Source organism: Chaetura pelagica, unplaced genomic scaffold (genome assembly GCF_000747805.2).
Source record: "Chaetura pelagica isolate M959 unplaced genomic scaffold, ChaPel_1.0 scaffold324, whole genome shotgun sequence".
NCBI lineage: Eukaryota > Metazoa > Chordata > Aves > Apodiformes > Apodidae > Chaetura > Chaetura pelagica.
In genome coordinates this window covers 75,880-91,442 of record NW_009952887.1, presented here as the reverse complement: position 1 = coordinate 91,442, position 15,563 = coordinate 75,880, and the positions used below count along the sequence as shown (strand labels likewise).

Sequence of the window (15,563 nt, the reverse complement as noted above, 5' to 3'; positions counted from 1 at the left end):
CTTTTCTGGGGGAAGCGGTGCCGGCTGCTTGCCAGAGTAGGCCTTAGAGCCTTAACTTTTAAGCGATACATGGTGAAGGTCCGTGGGTGCTCGACGGGGCGTGTTCTGCCGGCGTCAGGCGGGAAGAGGGCGGGCAGGCCACCTGCGCCCGGGTTCTGACGGGGCAATAAATGCGCCTGGAAACTACCTGTGGAGAGGAAGGGGCGGGTGGCAGGAGCCGCGTCGAACGAGCAGCTTGGCAGCAGCTGTGTCCTAAAAAGACCTCAGAACCATTTTTTCGCGAAGCCGCACCGCAGACAGTTCCGTGCGGCGGCGCACACGTGAGAGATGGGCTCAGAGGTTTTTTTCCTCACTCTCTCTGTCATGCCTTCAAGCAGTTTGTATTCTAGATGAGCTGCAGTTTAAATTTGAATACAAAATAAATGTGGTTTAGTCACGTCATTTTTGACGCCTGTACTCTAAATCTGTACTCTCAGAGCTTGCACTCAGCGTTTGGTGCCCTAATGTTACACTTTGCTTTTTTCGGTCATAAATTCTTACTTCCCTTAGCTCACTGGCCCCGTTGCCTAGTTCCTTGAGGCCTTGATGGGACATGCCACCAAGGTTTGGCTTTGCTTCCACGATGTCGGGGGACTGTTGCAGTAGTCAGAGCAGTGGTCGTGCTGATGAAGGTGGCAGTGGTGTCCGTCTTCGGCCACTGCACAGGACCCAGAAACGCAGGATGGAAATTCCTCCTCTTTTTGAAGTAGTTTGTTACAAATTCTTCTTCCTCCTTGCTGAGTGCTGTATTCAGTAGCATCTGGAGCCAGTTGCCGCTACTGATTCTGAGTCCTTTTGCCTAAAATGGCATGTGATCTACCGGGAAATGAACCAAAATATATAAAAAATGTATCGGACTCACTTTTTTTTTTTTAATACCAGTGAATATGTCTATATGATAGGTATTGCAATGCTTAGCTGTCAGCCTACTTGCATATTTCACTTCCACTGGAATTTTCATATTTACCAAGTTCATAATCAGTGTTCTACTGGGATTTAGACCTCCAAATATTGATAAAAGATGTTAAGATAAAATACCGGCCTAATTATAAAAACATTGGTTCGAGTGTCTAAACCTTCCAGCAACAAAAATGCTTTTAAAAGGTGGGTCATGAGCACCCTTCCCTAGGCAGCGGAGCACTTCCACCTCCTCTGAAATAGAGGATGTTCACCATGTGCTAGGATCAAGTCTTGACATTCAGAAGTACAGCTGCCAAATCTGAAAATGCTTAAATGCCTGTCACCCAAGTGCTTGAAAGCTGTGCAAGAACAGAACAAATGCTCTAGAGCCACAAGCAACTCTGGAAAGGTGATGTGCAAGCTGAACAGATTTTAACCATCAAATCCACAACCTGCAGAAGGAGAAGTACAATTATAACATAAACACCGTTGGAAGAAGTTGAATTCTGAAAATAACAGCAGGATTCTTTGTTCCTTGACACCCTGCATTAGTTTGGTATGAGGTACAGAGCTCCAAATGGAAAGGTATTCAACACCTTAGAAGGTGAAGGTGTACAGCTTTTGGGGAAAGCAGTCCCTCTTCTTTCATAGGGCGTTTTGCCAGGAGTGTTTGTCAAAGCTTCACTACTTGTTCATTCTTGCTTGCCCAAGTCTTTAGTGAATTTGTGTGGCTGGAAGCAGGGCAGGGTTTAGTTTGCTAAACTTTAGCAAGATGTATATAATCTATACTATTAACTCTCTGTGTAACTAATCACTGTATTTTGGTACAGTTTTGCAGCATTCTGACAAGATCCATGAAACCCAGAAGTTTGAGAGAAAGTGCACTATAACTTGCCACTTTTAAGTTATGTGAATTAAGATCAGAATGTCAGTGTCATTCTATTTTTCTATCTTTTGTCACTTTTGACAAAGCCTTGATGGGTCTTTAAATACATGCTGTTTTGTATTTAAAGTTCCTTGTTTTTTCCTTTTATGAAAAATCTTTTATGGTAGGTTATATAACCTGTACTGTTACCTAGCAAGTGGAGAAAGGTTTTAGCTTTTAAATGTTTTACACATTTTCCTAAAGATTTCTCATAAGTAAATCAACTGCAAGAAATATTTAGGCAGTTTTATATGCACAGTCAGTGTGCTGAGTTTTCACTGGTATAGAAAAACCCTAGGGAAGAATCACAGGAGCCAGGAGGTTTTTTTTACAGTTGAGCCATAGCCTTACTACAGAGATGATTTATCAGTGCCAGGGGATATTTTAAAAAGGGTCCAATCCTGAGGTCATTTTAAATATAACCCCACAGATTTCCTGTCCAGACTGACTGTAGCTGAAGACCATGAAAGTTGTGCCTAGCACTGCAACTTACTATGGTTTATTTTGGGACCAAGTTACTAGGTCACCATGCTGTGTCAGCTGGGTGCTTACACACACACATACTATCACAAAAATAAAGGTGTTAAACTGATCATCAGTTCAAAATGCCTCACAGTAAATCTTGAATCAGTACGCAAATTTAAATGTTCTGTGTAACAAGTGCTCATCTTACCTTTCAAAAAGATAACTCAGGTTTGTGGTTGAATTGGCACCAAGTTCTCTATGCTTAAAACTTTAAATTATGGTGTTAAGGCAAGTTTTACTGGTAAGAGAATGTAACAGTATGACACATGGTTTATGTTGTGTTTTACAAGTGCTATCAAGTGACCCTGTCTCAGTATGTTTTTAAAACACTTCCTACTTACAACTTTCTAAATTAGTCATTAGTGACCTTAGGGATGTATAATAGCTAGAAAGCACATTAAGATAATTTATAATACTATGTATTACAGTGATTTATATGTCAATTGATATGTAGCTCTCACAAAACAAGAGTTCTACATGTTCCAAACTATTTTTCAATTAAGTCTTTACATTCTATAACATTGTCAAAGTCTTGTTTTATTTAGTCCTTTTACAGGCATTTGTGTTCTAGATTAATGATCTTACTTAGTGTTTTTCTACTTGATTCATTGCATACGAACTTGCAATGACACAGTCCTGATTCTAAGAAACTCATTTGTGACACGGCAGGAAAACTTTTGTTGAAGTCTGCAAATTATTTTTTTTTTTTTGCTGCAGGAAGGAGTTGAGGTCTGTTGTATGCTGACTGAAAGCTGGATTTGTACACTTAGGCAGTGCAGAGTGGCTTTGGCAGATATTTGAAATTAAAGTAATTTTTTCTAGACAGTGCTCTCTCTCTCATTGAAATATGTGAACTAGCAGTAAGGAGTATTTTTTCTCATGGTAAACCCATGGCAAATTCTTTGGTAAGAAAACTCTGAGAGAAGTCTCATAGAGTCCTGTGCCGTCATTAAGTTGTATTTGCGCCTTTTTATCATGGTTGAGATGTGAGTGCTACCTAGTCGCCTATCTGAAAAGGAGAGACTTAGCTTTGAGGCCCACCTGCAACATTTGCTGAATGGAAGTAGCAGTAAGGCTGTTTGTCCCACATTTTGTGGTAACACTTCTAACTTGAGTAAGCAAGGAAGGAGTGCAACACTGCCTAAACTGGTAAGGCTAAACCACAGCAAAGCTTTTTCACACGATTATACCTTATAATCACATTACAGATAGATTACAAATTATACCCTTGATGAGAATTTTGTAGTATTTCTTGGTGCACTTTATTAATAGGAACAACATTAATCTCAGTAACTTAAAGTCCACCATCTCATTTGCAGTATTGGATCCAAAACTTTCTTAGCTTCAAAAAATTAATCAGACAGTTTCACAAGAAAATGTATAGGCTTGTCTAAGTGCTGAAAGCCAGAGTTATAATGATGAAGCCAGTCACAAAACACAGTGTCTCTTGCATTGTCTCCCCAGCATAAAAAGAATAAAAATCTCCCTCTCAGAAGTGTTGACTGTATGAAAACACATGGCTTTCCATTTTACCTTTCAACTTCTCCAGCCAGGTTTCAGTGCCTACTGCAACATTAGGATTCTGCTAGAAATATTGATGAGAAAGGTGGATTTCGCATACCATCATGCTACATAGAATGCAGTTCATGACCCTGAAGTAAGGAAAGTACTCCTAGCCCTTGCAACACTATTAATAAAAGTCACTATTTAGCACATATACTGAATATATCCAATTCTTTCAGTTCAGTCTTTGACTTAATGTCATTTCTTACATGCAATAAATACTATCCCACAGTTTTCAAAACTTTAGTTTTTCAAAAGTAAAGCCTTGATGATTTTTGTCACATAATTTTAATAGAAGAAAAAGTATCACCACTGGGAAATCGGCATTGTGGAATTATTTACATTTATCATAGAAGAAAATTATATTAACCAGTTTCGTTTTACATGTTCAAGGTGTGCGTTAAGTAGAATGAGGAAAGCTGTGCTGAAGAGTAAGACACCAAAAGAAAAAAAATAAAATTAATGCAATATATCTTTACTTTAATGTTCTTTATGTTGTCCCAATTAATGTTTCTGTACTTTGGCAAAGTGAGTAAACTAAGTAGCACAAAAATACTATCGGTATTAAACATAAAAAAATATTTTTAATTTATTTTCAGAGTTCAAAGAAGATTTTAAAGTTCTTTTTCACATCATATACTGAAAATTTCCTGGTTGCTCTGAGGTGATAAAGACACCATTTCTCTTTTAATCTTCAATTGTGTATTGAAGTTTACTTGCATGCTGTCATTGTACTGCAGACTCAGCAAGCACAGGGAAATGGAAATTTAGATACTGTGTATTGTGAAACAGGTTTATTTTCTTTACACCTTTGCATGAGTAACATTCCGGAGTAAGATATACACACACCTCTTTTATTAGCTATGGAATTACTGTATAAAAAGATTCATGTGTTTAGCAGAGACTGATTTTAAAAAATAGCTGCTGTATAAAGGTTTATTGTTCTAAAACAATGGAAAACTCTAATTTCATGGTGGTGTGTTTTCATCTGATGAACAACCAGGGTTGTTCTCTAAATACTCTTTTCCTTCCTAAGGAATAGGAAGAACAATTTCTCTCCAGTTATTATTCAGAATGGAAATAGTCGAGATTATGTGTTTCAAATAAATTTATTATTTGCAATGTAAACCTCCTGCTGTTTTACAGGAGTCCAGGCAGTTTTGAACTTTTACTGTATTTCAGCTTTGAAACTTTTAAACAGTAAATGGATTTTGAGAACTCTGAATGCATTCTGCTTCTGTTTCTGTGTTTAAGGGATAAACATCCAGTCACGCTGTATGTGGACATGGATGTATTAATGCAGTCAGCAATCCTTTCTTCAGAAAATGGTATATATTCGGATTCTGTGGATTATATACATAGTTTGGGGTGATGATAAAATATTGCCAAGTCATAAGATCATGTCAAAGCAATGAGGTTACTTCTCTGTTACTGAAGTTCAACCAAGACTAGAGAGATGTTCTTGCATGAATTACATCATCACATTGCAGCCTTGCCTTTCTTGTCCCTGTCATGTTTTTTGTTCCAATCCCCCATACCAGAGAGGAGACCAATGGGGAGTCCAGAATATCTTCTGTGGTCTGGAGAGTTGCCATCAGCTTCCTGGAGTTGAGCAAAATGGATTCTGAAAGTGGTGAGACTTCGTCCTGCGTTCTAGGTATGATTTATAGCAGGGATCACAGTCTGGTCTCAGTGAAAACTGAGTGCAAACAATGTGATTCTGTTCAAAATGTGCTGTTGAATGGATTTTCACAATTCACACTAAAGAAAGAGGAAATTACTGTTTATTTGAAAGACTGTTCCTGTCTGTGTAATGGACATAGCTATACATGCAGTGATCCCCACCCCAGATACTCCAAGTATCAGCCAGTTCTTTAACCCACACCTATCTCAAAGTAAACAGTGATATTTTTTTTTTTCCTGATAACTAGTCCTTTTGATGAGACAATCTCACAAACCTCTGTAAAGTTTACTTAAGAAAACAATTAATGGGGATTTATTCCCTAATTTCTTGTAGCTCGGGTGACTTCCGGGTTTAATTGCACTCACTGCTTTGGATGAATACTAGTATAAAAGACAGAAAAGATACAACCCACAGGATCAGACCTATCAGAAAATAAACCTGAGAGGCAATCGAAGAGCTTGTTTTGTAGATAACCTCTAACATATGCTGGGTTGAACTTGATGTGAGCTGGCTGAAAACAAAACAGGGACTAGTTTACTAAACAAATACGTTTTTTTTTTCCATTTTGCTTTTAAGAATTGAAGCTGAGCATACCGTAACAGAGTTTCTGTCAGAAAAAGGAGGGATGGAGTAAAGCTGAAGATAGCAAATTAATAGCATCTTCTTTAACGTCACTCATTTCCTGCAATCAAAATCATGCTAGCATGTGGTGTGTTCAAATTAAAGTTACTGGACAAAAGCCAAACACAGAAAAGTAATGTGTTTTTTCAGAACCCACCCATTCATCAAATGTGGTACTCCTCGATAATTCTTCACTGCCCCTTCTGAAGAAAGATCTTGAAAATTTGTTGTGTGCACTTAAAGTGTCCTTATCTTGTTTATATAATTCTCTTTTAGTTTGGGTTTGTTTTGTTATTTAATTACATTCTCTTCTATCATGCATTTTTGTACAGATAGTTACTGGCAATTTCAGCTGCTCTTAAACAAAGAATCCTTTGTGCTGTATCAGCTTGCATTTTCCTTGGATTTTGTGGTGCTGGTGTCTTTTCACTGACTTCAGCACTGGAGCATTGTAGTTAACTTCACTAAGTAGACTGTAACAAACAGATTCATTGGTCCTTTGTTTGTGCTGCATCTTATTAACGGGTCTGTGGGAAATGCTCTTTACATTGTTAAGGCATATGCACTAATGCAAACAATAAATTTACCTTAACTGGAGAAAGCTTTGAAACTCCTAATACAGTAACCTAGCAGAAATCAGAGTTTATAAAAGCTTTCTACCTGCCAAATTTCAGGGATATTTTTGCTAAAATGTTCTGTACCTGTTTTCTACAGCAACCATTTACTATGGCGCTCACCAAAAAGATATTTTGAATAATGCTCTGTAATTTCATAAAATGAGATAGCAAAGGAGTCATAAATGGTAGACTCATTCAGTTGAATCTTTGTATTTCTTCTCCCCCACAGTTAAAGAACAATGAACACAATTATAGGAAGATTATTACACTAAATCAGAGGGCAGTGTTCACAGATCTGTTGTACCACTCTTGGAGGGGCTGCTAATCATAACCCACAAATTACAGACCACAATCTAGTGAAGAGGTGCTTTAAGAGTTACTGTGGTGCTAATTAGTTCATGAAGAAATACTTCGGATTCTAATGTTTAGACTGTTTTTTTCATATTATAAAGTGTTAGAGCTCAGAACTTGTGTACTGAGATCATCATAGGTACTCATGCAGGCAAGACAGCAGGCAGAGATGAGGGTGGGAGTGCAGTTGTGGTAATGGAGAACTAGGGGCATACTTGAACAAAGAGACCCCCTTCCTACTCCTCCTCAAATTAGATATGCAAGGCCTCTGGATCTAGGAAGGAGGAGTTTGTACTCACACACTGCCCTTTCACTTTGGGGAATTCTTGTTTTCAAAGTTTACATAGAGTATGTTTATAAATTAAAAAGAAGTGCATCACCTATTCCCCTCTCTGGAAACTATAGGCCCAGAAAGAATAAAAAAAAATATTTTACTGCTCCTTCACCTAGGATTGATTAGCTACAGTGCAGTAACCTCAGCCCAAAGTCTGATTTGTCAAACAGAGTGTCTAGATCTTGTAATCAGATACCAAATCGAAGTAGGGAGCAAATATATGGCTATTAGCTTTGCCACTCACTGACTGGATTTGGATAATTTGTTTTCGGTTTCATTAAGGAACTCTGATAAGACTTGCTGTAATTATTATTTCTACAGGGCTGTAGAATCTGTAAATTATTTATTATATTTCAGGAAGAAGCTCCACGGTTAGTACATGTAAATCCAGGAAGCCTTGCAAAGACATGCAATTCACGTGCCCCTTGGCTTTTACAGACTTGCGTGGGTTTTATTGACATCAGCACTTCTAGTCTCACACTAACTAAAAATCTGGCAATGTCTGAGAAGCAGGCCCATGAAGCTCTGATCTAACAGTTGTAACTGAGTCAAGACAATGCTTTAAGCATTTGCCTAACTTGAAGCCAGTGAGTTGGGCTATTAATTCAGTGGAAATAGTCAGTAGATTAAAATTAAACTAATGTCTAAATGCCTTGCTGGACTTTTACCAGATTGTTTCATTTATGATTTAAGTACCTTTCTTACACTTGCTGAGATCAGATTTCCTGATTTAAGAATTTATGGTCCAGCTGAAAGTGGTGGTGGACTTAAATTTCTGTGAGAGTTAATTTGAGGCAAGAGATCTCTCAATATTTGCAAGTATTTTTTGTTATGTTAACATGGACTAATTTCTGTTATCTAAAATTTCAAATTCTACTGTGTTTTCGTAGCTCACATTTAGCTATTTTAGCATTTTAACATTTATTAGCATTTATCATACTAGCATTTTAGTAAATTTATTTCTCTCAATACTAGGTTAATACATATAGTGTTATAAACTTGCTTCAGGCAACTGCATTAAGGCTGCTGCAGTTTACATGTTTGAAGATCTGGGTCCTGATTGATGCTACATTTAAAGTCAGTGTTGCCATTTGTAGTACAGTATGTAAGTAATACATGTAGATACAAATACAAATATAGTCTGCATCTTGCACTTACAGACCAGTCTCTAAGAGGTGCAAGGAGCCTGTTGCAGAAAATAGGCACTACTGAACTGTGCTTATTGGCTTGTAATCTGTATTTTAAAGCTGAAAAATAAGGCTTTTGCTTTAAAGTAGGTATTTAGTGGTAATTTCTGCATAGCCAGAGGGTTCCAAGGTGTAATTAAAACAATATAATGCACTAAGTAGCAAGAAGTGGGGTATTTTTTAGGTAAAAACCATCCTCTGGTGTTTCACCCAGCACCATTACAAGCAGTGGTCTGAAATTTCCTATCATGGGTCTATATTAAAAATACGAGTGATTCACATCCACTATGAGTTGCCTTGTTTCCTGTTGAATAGGTAAAGGTGTAGACCGCTGAACCATCTGTGATACAGGAATATTTGTACTAAAAGGTGCTAATGCTTTTAATAATCTGTGTAAAATACTGATCACTCAATATGCTCTAGGCAGTTTTGACTTCTGTCTAATTAGCTTACAGGAATATCTTATTTACATTTGATATGACAATTTAGTTTTTTAAGAAATGTGCAGTATGGTAACAATAAAAAATTGTTTTAATATTTTGGGATAAAGGGTTTTATCTCAAAACAATTGAACTTCCTAAATAGAACTACCCAAAACAATAGAACTACTGTTAAAAACAGATTTTTTTTTTTTTTTTTTTATTTTTTTTTGTCCAATAGTAATCTCATCTGAATGTTTTGATTAATCAAAGCATTTAATGTTTACTTACAAAATGCATTTTCTACTCTCTGGAGAAGTCCATAAAGCACTCAGTAAAGACTGAGTATAAGAAAAAATGTACTGAAATGACAGAGTAAAATTCAGGAAAAACTGTTCTGGTTTTGCTGTGGTAGATACGCATATTGTTGAACATTAGTACACGCATTTTATGCATATGTTTATACTTTTGTGATCATCTGAATAATGTACCATCTCTCATTCAAAGATACTGCTGCTGTGTATTGTAATATTAAATTCTTAGATATTTCAGCTGAAAAGAAGAAGTACAGCTTCGGAAAATTCTTATCTCAACTGAAACTACTTGAGAAGTTACATGTGACGTAACTGTATTTGGGGCATTTTCTTAATAGATATTTTGATAAAATCCACATTGTTTATGTATGACTTAAGCTTTGCCTGACTGAAAAATGGCTTTGTTCATTAATGAGTAGGAAATCTACACAACAGTGTAGGACAAGAATTGAAGAATTCTCTACCTCTATGAAATTACAGAGGTAATTTAGAGAGCTAAAATGCAATTACTGGAACTGGAACATAGCCAAGATCTTTGGGTTAATTTCCCTCTTCTTAGTAGAAGCTATATATTGACCTGTTTCTTGTCTGTCTTTGCTGTATTTTTTTAGTAAAATTCTGAAATGTTTGGGTTGTTTGTTGTTTTTTTCTTTTTTCATTTAAAGAGAATGCCGGTTTCAGTGGTTGGACATAAATGTTAAAAGCATGTATATATGCTTAGTCTCCAGCAGTTTAGCAACCTGTGTTTAAAAAGTGGTGCCTATTTAAAAAAAAAAAAAAAAAAAAAGACTGAAAGCAGTGGATATGGTCAAGACTGTATAGGTCTTGTATTGCCTCTAAAAACATAGCATGAAGTACTTAGCTTCTCAGATCCCTGGTAAAACTTCCACAAACTTTGGTGAAGGAAGGATTTCATAATGATGTTGTTGGTACTTAGAATTTTAGCTCCAATCTTGCAGTACTGTGTATTTTTATTGTATTCTCAGCTCCAAGTCATGCTTTTCATATGAAGCTCTCAACTTCATTTTTAAAAACTCTGGTGCCACAAAACAGTTTTGGCCCAGATTCAGCTAAAAGGTTTGGTGCTTTGTGAAAATGTGTTCATGGATTTTGATTTTGAAACACCATACCTTTTATCTTGCTCCTACCACAGTCTTTAAGTCCACACTTGCCATTAGCTGAGCACTTGTACAGCTACAGCAGGAGGTGCCTTAGATCCTCAGGTCACTCTGGCCATGGTATAAGCACTGTCTGCTCGTAGTTTTGCCCCACATGCACTAAGGAATCAATATGTCTGTAATGGCAGATCAAGACAAGCTGACACACATCTTTACTTGAATGTTTCTAAAATAACTGGAGCTGTAAATTACAAAAAGAAGTAATTTTTAGGACATTTTGGGAATTCCCCACTATTTTAATTTTTTTTTTAGACAGCTTTGTCATACAGGCTGTTGTGAACATCATCATGACCAAAATACATCTGTACTGTAGGCGCAGAAACAGCCACCTTGCACAGCCAGAACGAAAAATATAAGGGAATACCTGTCACGATCCGTGACCTATTATATCTCCTTTTTGGAGTGTATTAAGCTTATCAGGATTTGCTGAGAAATCCACACGTGGGTATCGCCTCACACAGAGGAGACAGGGGCTTATGCCCTGACTTTTTCGAGTGAATAACTTGCTCAGTGCTTACTAATATTTCCAACGAAATGCACGGTTTATTGTGGGGAAAACAAAGCAATTTGGGGCAGGAGGTTCAAAAGGAGTGATTACAACACATTAAATATATATGGGTACACCTTAGTTACACACCTTATTTACTTACTTAAGTGAGGGAAGGAGAGGGGAGGAATATGCCCGACGCAGTTCCCGTATAGGGTCACGATTTGTGTGCAGGTAAGGCAGGATTATACTTTCCCCTATAAGCTGGGGTAGCCGGAATTGTCTCACCACGCGGCGGCGCAGATAGGACGAGCTGGGTAGCGAAGCGGCTGCAGGCACTCCCAAGCGCAGGTCGCCCCCCCCTCCAGAGGGAAGCGGCGAGGCAGTGTGTGCAGAGGACCGCCCCGAACACGAGGAGAGAACGAGAGCGAGAGGGGCGTGCCGTGCTGCCTCTTTTATGGGGTTTTCGGCACTCCCGATTGGCCGGTTTTGTATTTCCGGGCTTTTCAGCCAATCAGACGGGACCTAGTCCCGCCCCTGCTTCCGGCCGCGGCTCCTCCCCCGTAGCAGCTGCTCCCCCACACAGAGGGTTCAGCGCCATGTGGAGACGCCATTTTAAGTCAGTTTTATCTGCTGACTCAAAGGACATTTCATGTTCATGTAAGGAAATACCTGGTCCTTCACAACACCGTACAAGTTCAGCTCTGGTAATGCTTTGGAACAGTGCTGAATTGCACCGAAGTGCACTGACAAGTAGGGGTTGCTGTGAATTCAGGACCTTGGACTCATGCTCTCTTCCTCTAATCTGCTCCATGTAGTGGGTACTAGGGAATGGATTCAGAGCTGTGGATCTGCCAGAGTGCCTACAGTTTTTTATGGATTAAACTCTTGTGCCTTGGTTTCAGAGAATTTTGTATGGAAGGAGCTCACAGGACATCTGAAAAATACCTAAATCGTGCATTTTAACAAAGATTCTCATTAGTTTTAACTCAAGTAGATTATTATGTAAGACTACTCCTTCTAACTCTGCTTCTGTCAGTTGTGGACATGAGGATATTTTACATTATTACTATAAGTCCTTTACAAAAAATTAGATTTCATCTTGTTGCACTTACTGTGTAGCCCAGCTCTGTAGCAGAAGGATGCAGGCCTATATAGTAATGTGTACCTGTAGCCACTAATGAAAGGCCAGAATATTTACAGGAATTACATTACAGGCTCAGTTCACTAGGCCAAAAATTGGTTTCTTCCATTTAAGCCAGTTATCTTTATATGTATTTTTGCAGCTCTAATTACTAGAGCACTGAGTTTTCCTGTGATAACTGAGACTATCTCCCTGGAGTGCAATGAGGTTCCTGTCATTGATAAAGAGGTCCTGAAGTTTTTTGCTTTTCTCTAATAGTTCATTTTTAATTGATACATATCTTAGTCATGAGAACACCTGTGGTTCCTTGCTTAAAGAACAGACAAAATAAAAGACTGAAATCTAAAGAAAAATAGAAGAACAGATTTCTTTATACCTTATTTTAGTGGCTGTGTATGATTCTTTGATCATATCAAAAGAAAACTGTTGATGACATGTGCTGAAAAATAAAACAACTTAACATATGGCTGAAAGCATATCAGCATAGTACTTCTGTTTTTACACCAATTTCTACTGAATTTTCCTGAAGCACATTTGCTAATATTTTGCAAAATACATTGAACTGTTCTGATTTTTGCTATTTGCCATTATGACAGCTTTGGAAAGAACTAATTCTTGTAAGTAGTCTACTGTCATACAGTTTTTTAAACTTTGACACTGAACTGCTTTCAGGGTTAGTGTGTGTTTTAAAAAAGCCATAAAAAACCATATTCTGATGAATGGATGACAACAAAAGTCCAAGATAAGTTCAAACACAGTGATATTAATTTCTATGCAATCTTTAGAAAGGTTTATATGATAAATGCCATATGATGAGCTGTGGTGTTTCACACTCTGATACTGAGGTACTAATTCCTATGGAAGTCAGAAATAGACTCTTGCCCATCACCGTGGCTATAGACATCTTTACCCATTCAAGTTGAAAGACACAACAGTATGTATCATTGTCTCGGTATGATAATCTGATATTTGACTCTTTCAAAGGCTATAGTTTTTTCCTTTTTATATTTGTCTCCCTAGTCCCAAGACCCTAATAAATAATCATGTGCAGGATGAAAATCACAAGCATACTATATTAACAGGTACTTTTTAGAATCTGACACCACACTAGAAGAATTTCAAAGACATGTAGCTTTCAACAACAGTAGCAAGTTTAGATTATGAGATAATATGGCTTTACTCTTAGATTTAAATTTATGTAGCTTGTCTTTTATACACTTAAGGGGAAGTGCTGATCTAAATAAATTGTACATAATTATCCACATTTAAGTTCTTAGTGGCAGTAATATTTATTATTATTAATTATCTTCCAGTAGAGGTACTCTTATGGATTTCAGTCTTCAATTCCAGAATCAGTCTGAGTTTTTAGAAAGAAAATCCAAGTTTATTTCCTCAGAAGATTTTTAAAACATGGACGAGTGGTGTTGTAGCTATTTAGATAGCAGGGAACTAGCAGTAGCCAAATGGAATGACCTGCTTGGGGCAACACAGGGAGCTAACAGCATAGCCTGGAAAAGAAATGGAGCATTCCAAAGATCTATATCCTGCCCTTTCTCTGCTGCTTTTCATTGTTAAATTTTCCATCTATAGGAACTTTTTTTTTTTTTTTTTTAAATGGTTGCTGGGTTAAGTAGCAGTCAGGATTTATAAAAGAAGCAAGGAGGTTAAAAAGAGGGAGGGTTCAGATTTCTCAATGTTTATGTTCAAAAGGCTGTATGTGGATGAAACACATCTATTTCATACTCTGCATTTTAAAAAGCCACTATACAATGACAGCTTGTACCTTTGTGCAATGCAAGAAAACTAATAATTGAAAACCTCTGAAGAGCTCATGTCATGTTTTTAATGTATTCCTGTTCAGTATTCTGAGCAGAAGTTTTATTGTTGCTATGGGTAGGGGACAGATTGAACTGATTACATACTGTGTTATAAATAAGTGTATTTTGTTTCCTGAGAAATGATTCTTCCTTCAGTAATAGGAAAAATAAACACAGGAAAAAGGGTACATTTAAGGTTGCTGTCAAGTCTTAGCCATTCCTAGACTTTCAGATTTCTGTTCTCAGCTACAATCTTGTAACAATGAAATATTTTCCTTTTAATTTTAAATCCAGTTTCTAAATGGTTTAAGGAGAGACTTCTTCAAGTTAACCTGCAGCTATGCAATTGCTAGATAAGCCCTTTTTTTTTGCCTAAACTGCAGGGGAAGGTGGGAAAGATGTGGTTTGAATCTATGTTTGCACTTCTGTGATTCTGGGACTGGCAGGAGCCAGATTTGGTTTGGCATAAATTTTAGCCATCTGAAACTTTTGTGTCATTGGTGACTACTTGAGACTTTGTGGAATCAGTCATAACTGAAGGTCAGGTATTTATTGGGCCATTCTCTGGAAAGGTATTTTAATAGGGACTCCTCAGTAAGCCAGCTAGATTAGTTTAGCAGATGGTTTTACTACTTGGTCAGAGGCAAAATATGTCACACTCCAGGTGTGACAGCAGCATTTGCAGAAATGCAGAGTTTGGCTTTAAATAAACCTGCTTGAGGAAAACATAGTGATGCAGTGGCTCTCTGGAGTTCAGTGCAAGGTGCAAATGGTAGGCAAACAACTCTGTTGAATGCCTTTAGCCAGTTCACATTGCTGCAGTGACACTCCCAGATCAGAATTAATTTAAATCTAACTTAACCACCTTGACACAAGTTGCAGTCACATCATGTACTGTGATGTAGACTCAGCTCAGCACTTTTCATACAATATTCTCTTTTTTTTTTCTATCCTCTTCAATTTATTTTTTTTTTAATTATTTTTTTTTTTCTAGAACACTCTTGTCTTTTCAATTGAAATAAGCAATTGATCTTGTTATATATACTGCCCCTAAGAGGTACATCAAACCTCTCAGAGTGACTGGTAATTCCCATATCAATTGGTGGGACAGTTTTACAGTTAAATTTCAGCTGCAGTCATCACTAATTATCAAGAGAAGTTTTTGGTGTATTTTCTCCTAGTCAGAGTTTTTAGCCTTGCTTTCTATGTAAATAGTATTTTCATGTTGCCAGTTATGATAATCAGTAGAAGAAAGTTGAGTTTTTACAGCCCAGTTATCTCAGTGGCCTTTTAAAAGTGTCCAGCACTCCAGGGGAAAACCAAATAAACAAACCTACAACAAAAAAACACAAAATGAACAAACAACAACAACAACAAACACAAAACAAACAAAACATCAGAACCAACCACATAGTCATGGTGGGATATTGTTAATCTTTAATTTTTCTACTGAAATGC

The 15,563-nt window shown here is 37.4% G+C and overlaps 1 protein-coding gene across 1 annotated transcript in view; it reads right to left on the bottom strand.

Moving 5' to 3' along the window:
• The window catches only part of TLE4 (transducin-like enhancer of split 4), a 190,608-nt gene that overhangs the window by 99,491 nt on the left and 75,554 nt on the right, over positions 1 to 15,563 (bottom strand). Inside the window, exon 5 of the mRNA XM_009995459.1 lies at positions 188 to 252. Within this exon, the coding sequence (XP_009993761.1) occupies positions 188 to 252 (65 nt within the window). The remainder of the gene's footprint in view (positions 1 to 187; positions 253 to 15,563) is intronic.